Genomic DNA, 12,567 nt, shown 5'->3' with positions numbered 1-12,567 from the left:
CTGTGAGGGAAAAATGGCGCCAGTGTGCTGCAGGAGATAGCTCCGCCCCTTTTCCGCAGACTATTCTCCCGCTTTTTCCTATATTCTGGCAGGGGTATTTTCCACATATATAGCCTCTGGGGCTATATATTGTGGTATTTTTGCCAGCCAAGGTGTTATTATTGCTTCTCAGGGCGCCCCCCCCCCAGCGCCCTGCACCCTCAGTGACCGGAGTGTGAAGTGTGTGTGAGGAGCAATGGCGCACAGCTGCAGTGCTGTGCGCTACCTTGGTGAAGACTGATGTCTTCTGCCGCCGATTTTCCGGACCTCTTCTTGCTTCTGGCTCTGTAAGGGGGACGGCGGCACGGCTCCGGGACCGAACACCAAGGCTGGGCCTGCGGTCGATCCCTCTGGAGCTAATGGTGTCCAGTAGCCTAAGAAGCCCAAGCTGGCTGCAAGCAGGCAGGTTCGCTTCTTCTCCCCTTAGTCCCTCGCTGCAGTGAGCCTGTTGCCAGCAGGTCTCACTGAAAATAAAAAACCTAATTTCTATACTTTCTTTCTAAAGGCTCAGGAGAGCCCCTAGTGTGCATCCAACCTCGGCCGGGCACAAAATCTAACTGAGGCTTGGAGGAGGGTCATAGTGGGAGGAGCCAGTGCACACCAGGTAGTCATAAATCTTTCTAGAGTGCCCAGCCTCCTTCGGAGCCCGCTATTCCCCATGGTCCTTACGGAGTTCCCAGCATCCACTAGGACGTCAGAGAAATAATATTGTAATGACTCCCCTATGCTAAATCCCCTCAGCCACCAGCCTTTATTTTGTGCAGGCTCCTTTCTGAAAGTCTGTAGTAATGTACACCTGTCTCTGTTTACAGTGCAGATTCCTGAGGAGAGCAGCAACAATGTTACCATTGACTGAGCTGTGCAAGGCGCTTTGATTGACAGGTTAAAAGCCCGCCAACTCCACCCCTCTCCTACGCAGAGGCACCCACTCATCAGGTCCCCAAGCTCCATTTTGAGTGTGCTTCCAGAATTAATAAATTATTTGCTTGTTATACTATAATCCATTCCCATGCTTGGGCAAGCATCAGTGGCTGCAGCTGGGATTCGATTCCTGCTGCAGCGCTGACCAATGTTATCTGTGTCAGCGCGGCAGCACAGGACATAGAAGAAAGGCTTTAGGGAAACCTTCCAGCGTTTCAGTTACACTGACAGAAACGCACGTCCGACGTCCAATTCCCCCCCCCCCCCCCACACTGTGTATGGTCAGCGCAGAAGTGAACGGCATACACACTTAGAGGAGGGAGGGAAGCGCCGCTGTGCTCCCAAAAAGAACTAACTCACCAATCCAGATGCCCCAGGATGCGGCTTATTCAGAAGGAACAGCGCCTCTCTGATAAGTGCTTTTCCTATTGCAGCTGAATGCTGCTAGTGTGTTACTATAAGAAAGTTGAAACAAAATAAAAGTAAAACTATAAGTAACTGAGCAGGAGCAGGGACCTGCTCCCTCGGCACAAATTCAAAACTGAGGGATGATGGGGGATAGAAGGGGAGGAGCCTGTTTCCCTTCTCAGTTTTATTTAAAGTGACAGCTCCCTGTAAGCCACCATCATCACTCCACAGTCTTGATCTTGTGCCAGTGTCCCCTAGTGGCTGACAGAAAAAAATGAATTTATTCCATTTTGGAATAAGGCTGTAACATTATAAAATGTGGAAAAAGTGAAGCGCTGTGAATACTTTCCGGATGCACTACATGAATCAAAACAAATGTAAAAACAGAGTAGGCTGTACGCGCATACAAGCAGGATCCTCTATGTTTGTTTTCATCTATCGCTGTAGTGCATTACAAGTTACTGACAATATACTAATAGTTTTTAGGCCTCAGAGTATGGAATTAAAACAAAACCATGCAATATATGATAACACTGTGCCTTTATTACAAATGTGTCCTGCTATTTTCTTGCATTATTTGCTCTTAGGATGCACTATGGCCCTCATTCCGAGTTGATCACTCGCTAGCTGTTTTTAGCAGCCGTGCAAACACATAGTCGCCGCCCACGGGGGAGTGCATTTTCGCTTTGCAAGTGTGCAGCCAAAAAAGTTTTTTGCAGTTTCAGAGTAGGTCTGTACTTACTCAGCCCTTGTGATCACTTCAGCATGTCAGGTGCCGGAATTCACGTCAGACACCCGCCCTGCAAATGCCTGCGTTTTTCCTACCACTCCCAGAAAACGGTCAGTTGACACCCATAAACGCCCTCTTTCTGTCAATCTTCTTGCGATCGGCTGTGTGTATGGATTCTTCGTTAAATTCATAGCGCAGCAACGATCCGCATTGTACCCGTACAAAGCGCCTGCGCATTGCGGTGCATACGCATGCGCAGTAGAGACCTGATCGCAGCGTAGCGAAAATCGGCAGCGTGCGATCAACTCGGAATGACCACCCATGTGCGAGAGGCTGCAATTTATTTGTAGCTGCGGATTTCCAGAGAAGCGATGGTATGTGTGTGTGTGTAAGAAACGAACCTGCAAATCTCGAGAGCAGACAGTTGCACTGCACTAAGCAGCAAGACTGTAACAGGACACATCTGCATATATGAATTACATTTGAAAAACTACTCATGCCACACATTTCCACAGTAAATTTATATAGTTTCAACTTTCAATCTTGGGGAGATTGAGTCGAACTTCTCTCCAAACATTAAATGTGTTGTGACCTATTCTGAGTCATGTGTATGCGGAGGGGTAGGTGTAGGTGCTGAAACTAGTGATTACCAGTGGTGGATTTTTACCATTGAAAGCGCTCCCTGCTAATCACAGCCACACAAGCAATCCAAGTCGGAGGTGTTTGCGCCTCACGGGATTGACAGTACGAACTGATTATAGAAGAAGATTATAGATTAGAGCACTTCCCATGGGAAGTCACTCTCCTGCTATTACAGCAGCCCTACATTGCATCTAGGTTCTGCAGTATCTAGAAGTTTGCTTGTTGATTTGTGTACATGTCCGGGATCGTGATCCAGCGCTTGCGCACATTTGTAGACCTCTGGTTTAGGTAGAGGTAGGACCCACGGTTAGTGATGACAGTTGTGGAGGGAAAAACAGTGCTATGGGTACATCTGCAGACATTGGCATTACTGCATCAGCAGTCCGTAAACAGCACTGCATGCGACTCAAAATAAGAGCCAATCTGTGTATCACTGATATCCTTTATCATGGTTTCTTAGCTGTTGTAATAGCTTGTGGAAGAGGGGTTCTACAATGAAACTATATGTAAATAACAATCTGACCAGGTTCTTCAGAGCTAGCAGCAGTGCTCTCAGTATGACATTTACGCCTAATGCAGATCCACCATCTCCCTGCACAGGAACAGCACACCTCAGCTGGGGGAAGGGGGTTTTATGCAGAGTTTAACATTAAAATAATTGCAAAGGAGATGAGGTTTTACTTGCTACACATTGCATTATTACACATAGGGGTACATTTACTAAGCAGTGATAAGAGCGGAGAAGTGAGCCAGTGGAGAAGATGCCCCATCAACCAATCAGCAGCTCTGTATAATTTTATAGTATGCAAATTATAGATGTTACTTCAGTGCTGATTGGTTGCCATGGGCAACTTCTCCACTGGCTCACTTCTCCTCTCTTATCACTGCTTAGTAATTGTACCCCTAAGTAGCCTATGCAAAACAGTGTATGCAATTTTATACGTGTGTATTCTGCAGAACTTTTATGGTAGCATTAAACAATGATCACGTCTAGCAGTGAGGCTGCACGACTGTGCACAAGCAGGTCACTTATTATCCCGCTATCAGGGCAAATGACCTCAGGTCTCTTACAGCTGCCAGACGTGTCTTAAGCACTACGTGTCTAGCTTCGCAACACTTTTATGCAGTTAAAACAGCGATATACATTTGCTATATAAATATATACTTCTACGTCACTCCATTTATATACCGGCACTGTATTCCCGGGAAAGCCCCTGTAATATGTGACATCTGGGTAGTAGTGTGAGCCGAAGAACTCCCCTGCACAGCGCCGCCATCTTGACCTATTCTGCACATGCGCAAAACACTCCGCTCGCTCTAATGTAAGTGGCGACAACGCGCATGCGCAGCGTGTTCCCGACCCGACCTAGCCAATTCTGTCATTAATATAAACAGGCAGGCAACGAGACAGCGCAGAAACTGTGTCTGCGGGATGTTCACATCAGTATGCAGTAACGTATAAGTAATGGGAAAGTATAAGCTGTAAACTGTGGTAATAGAAATAAGACACGCTAAGTAGAATTAGAAAGCGAAATGTAATAATGCAATACACTTTGCGCGTATTACAGTCAGTGTATGAAACTTCAGTATGTAAAATTTCCCCAGCCGAACACTCTTATCTATGGGTAGCATGGCTGGTGTAGTAGCTAGCATCAGGTGCAAACGCAGGGAGTTTCCAAATGCAATCCACAATCTCCCACTCTGGAACATTATGCAGGAATCTCGGTGAGTGGTAGAAGAATTTAGTTCTGACCCAGGACATAAGGGAACAGTATATAATACCGGCGTTTGGGATACCGCCCGTCAGTATTCAGATGCCATCCCGGCCGTCGGTATGCCGCCAGGAAGGCGAGCACAAAGAGTCCCCTTGCGGGCTCGGTGGCTCGATGCGCTGGCCACAGGTTCTATTCCCACTCTATGGGTGTGGTGGACACCCACGAGTGGAAATTGCCCCTGTGAGCCGGGATTCCGTCTGGCGGCATTGTCAGCAGTCGGGATTCCGGCGTCGGTATCCTTACCACTGGGATCCCGACTGTCGTCAATTTAATTGCATCCCGGACATACAGTATAGGCACCCATTGGTCTTTTTATACACTAGATAGTGTATGGAGTAGATTTTTAATAATTAACATCAGGACCGGCGACAAGGTTTTTTTTTCCTGTGGTGGCCGTGATCTGTTGATGCAGGGTCAAAAACTGGGGTGTAAGGTAGTCTTTACAGGCGAGGCCACGCCCATTTGAGCAAGACCATGCCCATTTGAGCGAGGAAATGCCCCCTTGGGAGCGCGCATGCCTTAGGCGCTCACAAATTTGTATTTTTTCATATCTATGGGTGGCACATTTTTTTTCATGTCAATCGGGGGGGCGCGCATTTTTTAATCTCGCAATGGGAGCCAAATTGGCTAGAAACAGCCCTGACGGTACCTGCTGTGCTGTGTGTGGGTCTGGATACTGGGAAGTGCAGCGCAGGTTAGTCTCCTCCCAGGGTAAGAGTGCATTGGTGAAGGTACACAGTGCTTTGGGATAGAGTGGGGGAGCTGGGAATGCAGCATGGAGTCATTGGGGAGAAACAGACTGGGGTGTGTGGGAGGAAGGAGAGAGGAAGTCAAAGACTGGGGTGTGTGGAGGGTGAGGAAGGAGAGATATACATATTTTTGCTGCGGGGTACACTGGGCTCCACAAGGATAGACATTGGGGTGTAGAGTAGGATCTTGATCCGAAGCACCAACATGTTGGTGCTTGCAGTGTAAGCATGTAACAGGAAGAGCTGCTCACAGCAGCTCTACAAAAGCTTTTTCTGAGGAAAAAAGAAGACTACAAGGGCTGCAGCAGAGGCACAGATTGTGCTGGATGTCAGTAGACATTGCCTGCTGCAGCTCTATCTCTCCCCCAGCGGTGCTGTACACTCCTGTGCCTTGGTTGCCGGGTACCTACAGCAGGAGGCTCCGATCTTCTTCCAAGTTAGTCACACACGGCTGGGGCTCTCCGGGATCGCGTGGCCGCACTTCGGGAGGAGGTAAGTGGGTCCCGCTCGCGGGACCCGCACTTTATCGTGATCCGGCGCGGCCAGTGGGAGGCGGGCCGCGTGCGCTGGCGGTGGACACTATGGCAGTACAGGCGATCCCACTAGATCACCAGGGCATGGGTGCAGGTCAGGTTTTCTCTCTAAACCTTTTTTACAAGTAGCCCGCAGTACCCGGTGGTTTTGCCAGCAGAGGGGATAAGGCTTAGACCTGGTGCCCCTCCCCCAGCCCCAGGGCGCCATTTTCTGCAAATGTTCCCGCCCTGGAGCTGCATATCTGTCTCTCCCTCACTCCCTGGCAGTGTCTGCGGCGCCATTATCCCTCAGCTCACTGTTCCTGGAAATGCTTGGGCAAATCCTTCTATGTAAAGCTGCCTGGTTGTCAGTGCTGGGACTTTACAAGACACTTAAGTATTCTACCTGCCTTTTTTAGTCAGTGTTAGTTAAGAAAGAGTGCACTTAGTCAGGGTTTCCTAGTACAATTACCCTGTGATATACATCCAGTTCTTACTGTGTACTGTTATATCTATTGTTATATAGCTGAGTAAGCTAGTCCAGTGCAGTATTATTGTTAGTAATAACCTCTGCATTGTACAGACTGTGACTATTTGTGTGTGCATTTGATAGCTGAGTTGTGTCCATTTCGTGTCTTTCACTCAACCTGCTATCCCTATATTCTATAACCTGAGGGGACTTGGTGCGTCAGGTTTTATCTAATATAGGATTTTCACAAAGATATACTGTATTACGTATTATTCTCTGTGATTTAGTCACCATATCTCTCCTTTATCTCTGCTGGTGCTGACTACACTGCGCAGGGGTTTGGCTAGAGGTATTGTGCTGCTGACAAATTGTACTGTGTTACCTGATACTGCAAGTTATATCATGTCTGCTTCTGAGGGTAACGGTTCTGGGGCTGAACACACTGCCGGTGTTGCTGAAGCCGCAGATACTTATGAGGAGAATATAGCAGCTTTGGGCTCTAGTTCTGGGGGCTCCTTGCCCCCAGTGGGACGGTGGCAACGGGGGCAAATAATGACCCGCCTTGGGTCGCTTTTTCCACGCTTCTGCATACGCTAGTTCATAAACTAACACCCCCTATGGGACCCCCAAAGCCGGTGCAACCGTTTGTGGTCCCTGCAGCTAACCCGCCGTGGACGGACGATTTATCTGCTCAAATAAAGAAGTTGAACCAGTCCCTGACTACTAAAAAGTCTGACAGTCGCTCGCCTACGTCCAAGGGGTCCTCTAAGCGAGCGCTTGTCTCCTCACAATCCACTGCTGTTACTGACACCTCGTCGGCACTTACACAGACCCCACAGGTTCTGACTTAGATACGGCTGATGGGGAGGGTAGTTCACATGTGGATGTTCCTGATCTTTTGGAGGCTATTAAGTTAATTTTACAGATTACGGATGATCCCGAGCCATCCGTTCCTCCTAAGAAACCAGGTTCAAGCGTCAGAAGGTGATTAAACAAGTTTTACCTCACTCTGACCACCTAATTGATATACGTCAGGAACCCTGGGAAAACCCGGGTACGAAGTTTGTGCCTCAAAAGAAGATGCTGGCTTTGCTATCCCCTCGCGCCGGAGCTGCTAAGAATTGGGAAACGCCTCCTCCAGTGGACTCACATGTGGCTAGGATGGTGGTTTCCTCAGCTCTACCGGTCACCACCGTCACGTCTCTAAAAGATCCTACGGATAAACGTGTGGAGGGTTGTCTAAAAGCGATTTACACCCTCACGGGTGCTGCACAAAGGCCCACTATTGCAGCTACTTGGGCTGCAGAGGCCATTGAAGTATGGGCCTTGGAGTTAGATGCTGAAATCTCCTCTGACCATGCTAGACAATGCTTGTCTTATTTCTCTATCGTCCTAGTGGATGCTGGGGTTCCTGAAAGGACCATGGGGAATAGCGGCTCCGCAGGAGACAGGGCACAAAAAGTAAAGCTTTTCCAGATCAGGTGGTGTGCACTGGCTCCTCCCCCTATGACCCTCCTCCAGACTCCAGTTAGATTTTTGTGCCCGGCTGAGAAGGGTGCAATCTAGGTGGCTCTCCTAAAGAGCTGCTTAGAAAAAGTTTAGCTAGGTTTTTTATTTTACAGTGATTCCTGCTGGCAACAGGATCACTGCAGCGAGGGACTGAGGGGAGAAGGAGTCAACTCACCTGCGTGCAGGATGGATTGGCTTCTTGGCTACTGGACATCAAGCTCCAGAGGGACGATCACAGGTACAGCCTGGATGGTCACCGGAGCCGCGCCGCCGGCCCCCTTGCAGATGCTGAAGTCAGAAGAGGTCCAGAATCGGCGGCTGAAGACTCCTGCAGTCTTCTAAAGGTAGCGCACAGCACTGCAGCTGTGCGCCATTTTCCTCTCAGCACACTTCACACGCAGTCACTGAGGGTGCAGGGCGCTGGGAGGGGGGCGCCCTGGGAGGCAAATGTAACCTATAAAAAGGCTAAAAATACCTCACATATAGCCCCTAGAGGCTATATGGAGATATTTAACCCCTGCCTGATTTCTCTAAATAGCGGGAGACGAGCCCGCCAGAAAAGGGGCGGGGCCTATCTCCTCAGCACACGGCGCCATTTCCTCTCACAGCTCCGCTGGTCAGGACGGCTCCCAAGTCTCTCCCCTGCACTGCACTACAGAAACAGGGTAAAACAGAGAGGGGGGGGCAAATTTATGGCGATATTTTGATATAACAAAGCAGCTATAAGGGAGCACTTATTATAAGGCTATCCCTGATATATATATAGCGCTTTTGGTGTGTGCTGGCAAACTCTCCCTCTGTCTCCCCAAAGGGCTAGTGGGTCCTGTCTTCGTTAGGAGCATTCCCTGTGTGTCTGCTGTGTGTCGGTACGTGTGTGTCGACATGTATGAGGACGATATTGGTGTGGAGGCGGAGCAATTGCCAAATATGAGGATGTCACCCCCTAGGGAGTCGACACCAGAATGGATGCCTTTATTTATGGAACTACGGGATAGTGTCAACACGCTAAAGCAGTCGTTTGACGACATGAAGCGGCCGGACAATCAATTAGTGCCTGTCCAGGCGACTCAAACACCGTCAGGGGCTGTGAAACGCCCTTTGCCTCAGTCGGTCGACACAGACCCAGACGCAGGCACTGACTCCAGTGATGACGGTGACGAATCAACCGTATTTTCCAGTAGGGCCACACGTTATATGATTTTGGCAATGAAGGAGGCGTTACATTTAGCTGATACTACAGGTACCACTAAACAGGGTATTATGTGGGGTGTGAAAAAACTACCTATAGTTTTTCCTGAATCAGAAGAATTAAATGACGTGTGTAATGAAGCGTGGGTTGCCCCTGATAAAAAGCTGATAATTTCAAAGAAATTATTGGCTTTATACCCTTTCCCGCCAGAGGTTAGGGAGCGCTGGGAAACACCTCCTAGGGTGGACAAGGCGCTAACACGCTTATCTAAACAAGTGGCGTTACCCTCTCCTGAGACGGCCGCACTTAAAGATCCATCAGATAGGAGGATGGAAAATATCCAAAAAAGTATATACACACATGCAGGTGTTATACTACGACCAGCTGTAGCGACTGCCTGGATGGGCAGTGCTGGGGTAGTTTGGTCAGAGTCCCTGATTGAAACTATTGATACCCTGGACAGGGACAATATTTTACTGTCGTTAGAACAAATAAAGGATGCATTTCTTTATATGCGTGATGCACAGAGGGATATCTGCACACTGGCATCACGGGTAAGTGCTATGTCCATTTCGGCCAGAAGAGCTTTATGGACGCGACAGTGGACAGGCGATGCGGATTCAAAACGGCATATGGAAGTTTTGCCGTATAAAGGGGAGGAGTTATTTGGAGTCGGTCTATCAGATTTGGTGGCCACGGCTACAGCCGGGAAATCCACCTTTCTACCTCAAGTCACTCCCCAACAGAAAAAGGCACCGACCTTTCAACCGCAGCCCTTTCGTTCCTTTAAAAATAAGAGAGCAAAGGGCTATTCATATCTGCCACGAGGCAGAGGTCGAGGGAAGAGACAGCAACACGCAGCTCCTTCCCAGGAACAGAAGCCCTCCCCGGCTTCTACAAAAGCCTCAGCATGACGCTGGGGCTTCTCAAGCGGACTCGGGGACGGTGGGCGGTCGTCTCAAAAATTACAGCGCGCAGTGGGCTCACTCGCAGGTAGATCCCTGGATCCTGCAGATAATATCTCAAGGGTACAGGTTGGAATTAGAGACAGATCCACCTCGCCGTTTCCTGAAGTCTGCTTTACCAACGTCCCCCTCCGAAAGGGAGACGGTTTTGGAAGCCATTCACAAGCTGTACTCTCAGCAGGTGATAGTCAAGGTACCTCTTCTACAACAAGGGAAGGGGTATTATTCCACTCTTTTTGTGGTACCGAAGCCGGATGGCTCGGTAAGGCCTATTCTAAATCTGAAGTCCTTGAACCTGTACATAAAGAAGTTCAAGTTCAAGATGGAGTCACTCAGAGCAGTGATAGCGAACCTGGAAGAGGGGGACTTTATGGTATCCTTGGACATCAAGGATGCGTATCTCCACGTTCCAATTTACCCCTCACACCAGGGGTACCTCAGGTTCGTTGTACAAAACTGTCACTATCAGTTTCAGACGCTGCCGTTCGGATTGTCCACGGCACCTCGGATCTTTACAAAGGTAATGGCCGAGATGATGATTCTTCTTCGAAGAAAAGGCATATTAATTATCCCATACTTGGACGATCTCCTAATAAGGGCAAGGTCCAGAGAACAGCTAGAGATGGGATTAGCACTGTCTCAAGAAGTGCTAAAACAGCACGGGTGGATTCTGAATATTCCAAAATCCCAGTTAATGCCGACAACTCGTCTGCTGTTCCTAGGGATGATTCTGGACACGGTTCAGAAAAAGGTTTTTCTCCCGGAGGAAAAAGCCAAGGAGTTATCCGAGCTTGTCAGGAACCTCCTAAAACCAGGAAAGGTGTCTGTACATCAATGCACAAGAGTCCTGGGAAAAATGGTGGCTTCTTACGAAGCAATTCCATTCGGCAGATTCCACGCAAGAATTTTCCAAAGGGATCTGTTGGACAAATGGTCAGGGTCGCATCTTCAGATGCACCTACGGATAACCCTGTCTCCAAGGACAAGGGTGTCTCTTCTGTGGTGGTTGCAGAGTCCTCATCTATTGGAGGGCCGCAGATTCGGCATACAGGATTGGATCCTGGTGACCACGGACGCCAGCCTGAGAGGCTGGGGAGCAGTCACACAAGGAAGAAACTTCCAGGGAGTATGGACGAGTCTGGAAACGTCTCTTCACATAAACATTCTGGAACTAAGAGCAATATACAATGCTCTAAGCCAGGCAGAACCTCTGCTTCAGGGAAAACCGGTGTTGATCCAGTCGGACAACATCACGGCAGTCGCCCATGTGAACAGACAGGGCGGCACAAGAAGCAGGAGTGCAATGGCAGAAGCTGCAAGGATTCTTCGCTGGGCAGAGAATCATGTGATAGCACTGTCAGCAGTGTTCATCCCGGGAGTGGACAACTGGGAAGCAGACTTCCTCAGCAGACACGATCTTCACCCGGGAGAGTGGGGACTTCATCCAGAAGTCTTCCACATGCTGGTAACCCGTTGGGAAAGACCAATGGTGGACATGATGGCGTCTCGCCTCAACAAAAAACTGGACAGGTATTGCGCCAGGTCAAGAGATCCGCAGGCTATAGATGTGGACGCGCTGGTAACGCCTTGGGTGTACCAGTCGGTGTATGTGTTTCCTCCTCTGCCTCTCATACCAAAAGTATTGAGAATTATACGGCAAAGAGGCGTAAGAACGATACTAGTGGTTCCGGATTGGCCAAGAAGGACTTGGTACCCGGAACTTCAAGAGATGATCACGGACGATCCGTGGCCTCTACCTCTAAGGAGGGACTTGCTTCAGCAGGGTCCCTGTCTGTTTCAAGACTTACCGCGGCTGCGTTTGACGGCATGGCGGTTGAACGCCGGATCCTAAAGGAAAAAGGCATGCCGGAAGAAGTCATTCCTACTTTGATTAAAGCAAGGAAGGAAGTAACCGTGCAACATTATCACCGAATTTGGCGAAAATATGTTGCGTGGTGCGAAGATCGGAGTGCTCCGACGGAGGAATTTCAACTGGGTCGATTCCTACATTTCCTGCAATCAGAATTGTCTATGGGTCTCAAATTGGGATCTATTAAGGTTCAAATTTCGGCCCTGTCGATTTTCTTTCAAAAAGAATTGGCTTCAGTCCCTGAAGTCCAGACCTTTGTTAAGGGAGTGCTGCATATACAGCCTCCTGTGGTGCCTCCAGTGGCACCGTGGGATCTCAATGTGGTTTTGGACTTTCTAAAATCTCATTGGTTTGAACCACTAAATAAGGTGGATTTGAAATATCTCACTTGGAAAGTGACCATGCTTCTAGCCCTGGCTTCTGCCAGGAGAGTATCAGAATTGGCAGCTTTATCTTACAAAAGCCCATATCTGATTTTCCATTCGGACAGGGCAGAACTGCGGACTCGTCCGCATTTTCTCCCTAAGGTGGTGTCAGCATTTCATCTGAACCAGCCTATTGTAGTGCCTGCGGCTACAAGTGACTTGGAGGACTCCAAGTTACTGGACGTTGTCAGAGCATTAAAAATATATATTGCAAGGACAGCTGGAGTCAGAAAATCTGACTCGTTGTTTATATTGTATGCACCCAACAAGATGGGTGCTCCTGCGTCTAAGCAGACGATTGCTCGTTGGATCTGTAGCACAATCCAACTTGCACATTCTGTGGCAGGCCTGCCACAGCCTAAAT

At 48.9% G+C, this 12,567-nt stretch overlaps 1 protein-coding gene and 1 long non-coding RNA gene across 2 annotated transcripts in view; one reads left to right on the top strand and one right to left on the bottom strand.

Moving 5' to 3' along the window:
- ECHS1 (enoyl-CoA hydratase, short chain 1) overlaps positions 1-4,051 on the bottom strand; it is a 120,080-nt gene extending 116,029 nt beyond the window's left edge. The window contains exon 1 of the mRNA XM_063958624.1: positions 3,930-4,051. Within this exon, the coding sequence (XP_063814694.1) occupies positions 3,930-4,017 (88 nt within the window). The 5' untranslated portion in view covers positions 4,018-4,051. The remainder of the gene's footprint in view (positions 1-3,929) is intronic.
- A 60-nt stretch (positions 4,052-4,111) lies between these two features.
- Positions 4,112-12,567, top strand: part of LOC135055038 (uncharacterized) — a 76,347-nt gene continuing 67,891 nt past the window's right edge. Inside the window, exon 1 of the long non-coding RNA XR_010243625.1 lies at positions 4,112-4,202. This is a non-coding gene — a long non-coding RNA (uncharacterized LOC135055038). The remainder of the gene's footprint in view (positions 4,203-12,567) is intronic.

The sequence above is a fragment of the Pseudophryne corroboree genome, chromosome 3 (genome assembly GCF_028390025.1).
Source record: "Pseudophryne corroboree isolate aPseCor3 chromosome 3, aPseCor3.hap2, whole genome shotgun sequence".
Taxonomy (NCBI): Eukaryota; Metazoa; Chordata; class Amphibia; order Anura; family Myobatrachidae; genus Pseudophryne; species Pseudophryne corroboree.
Note: the sequence above shows the minus strand (reverse complement) of the source record. Positions and strands in the feature narration are given on the sequence as shown.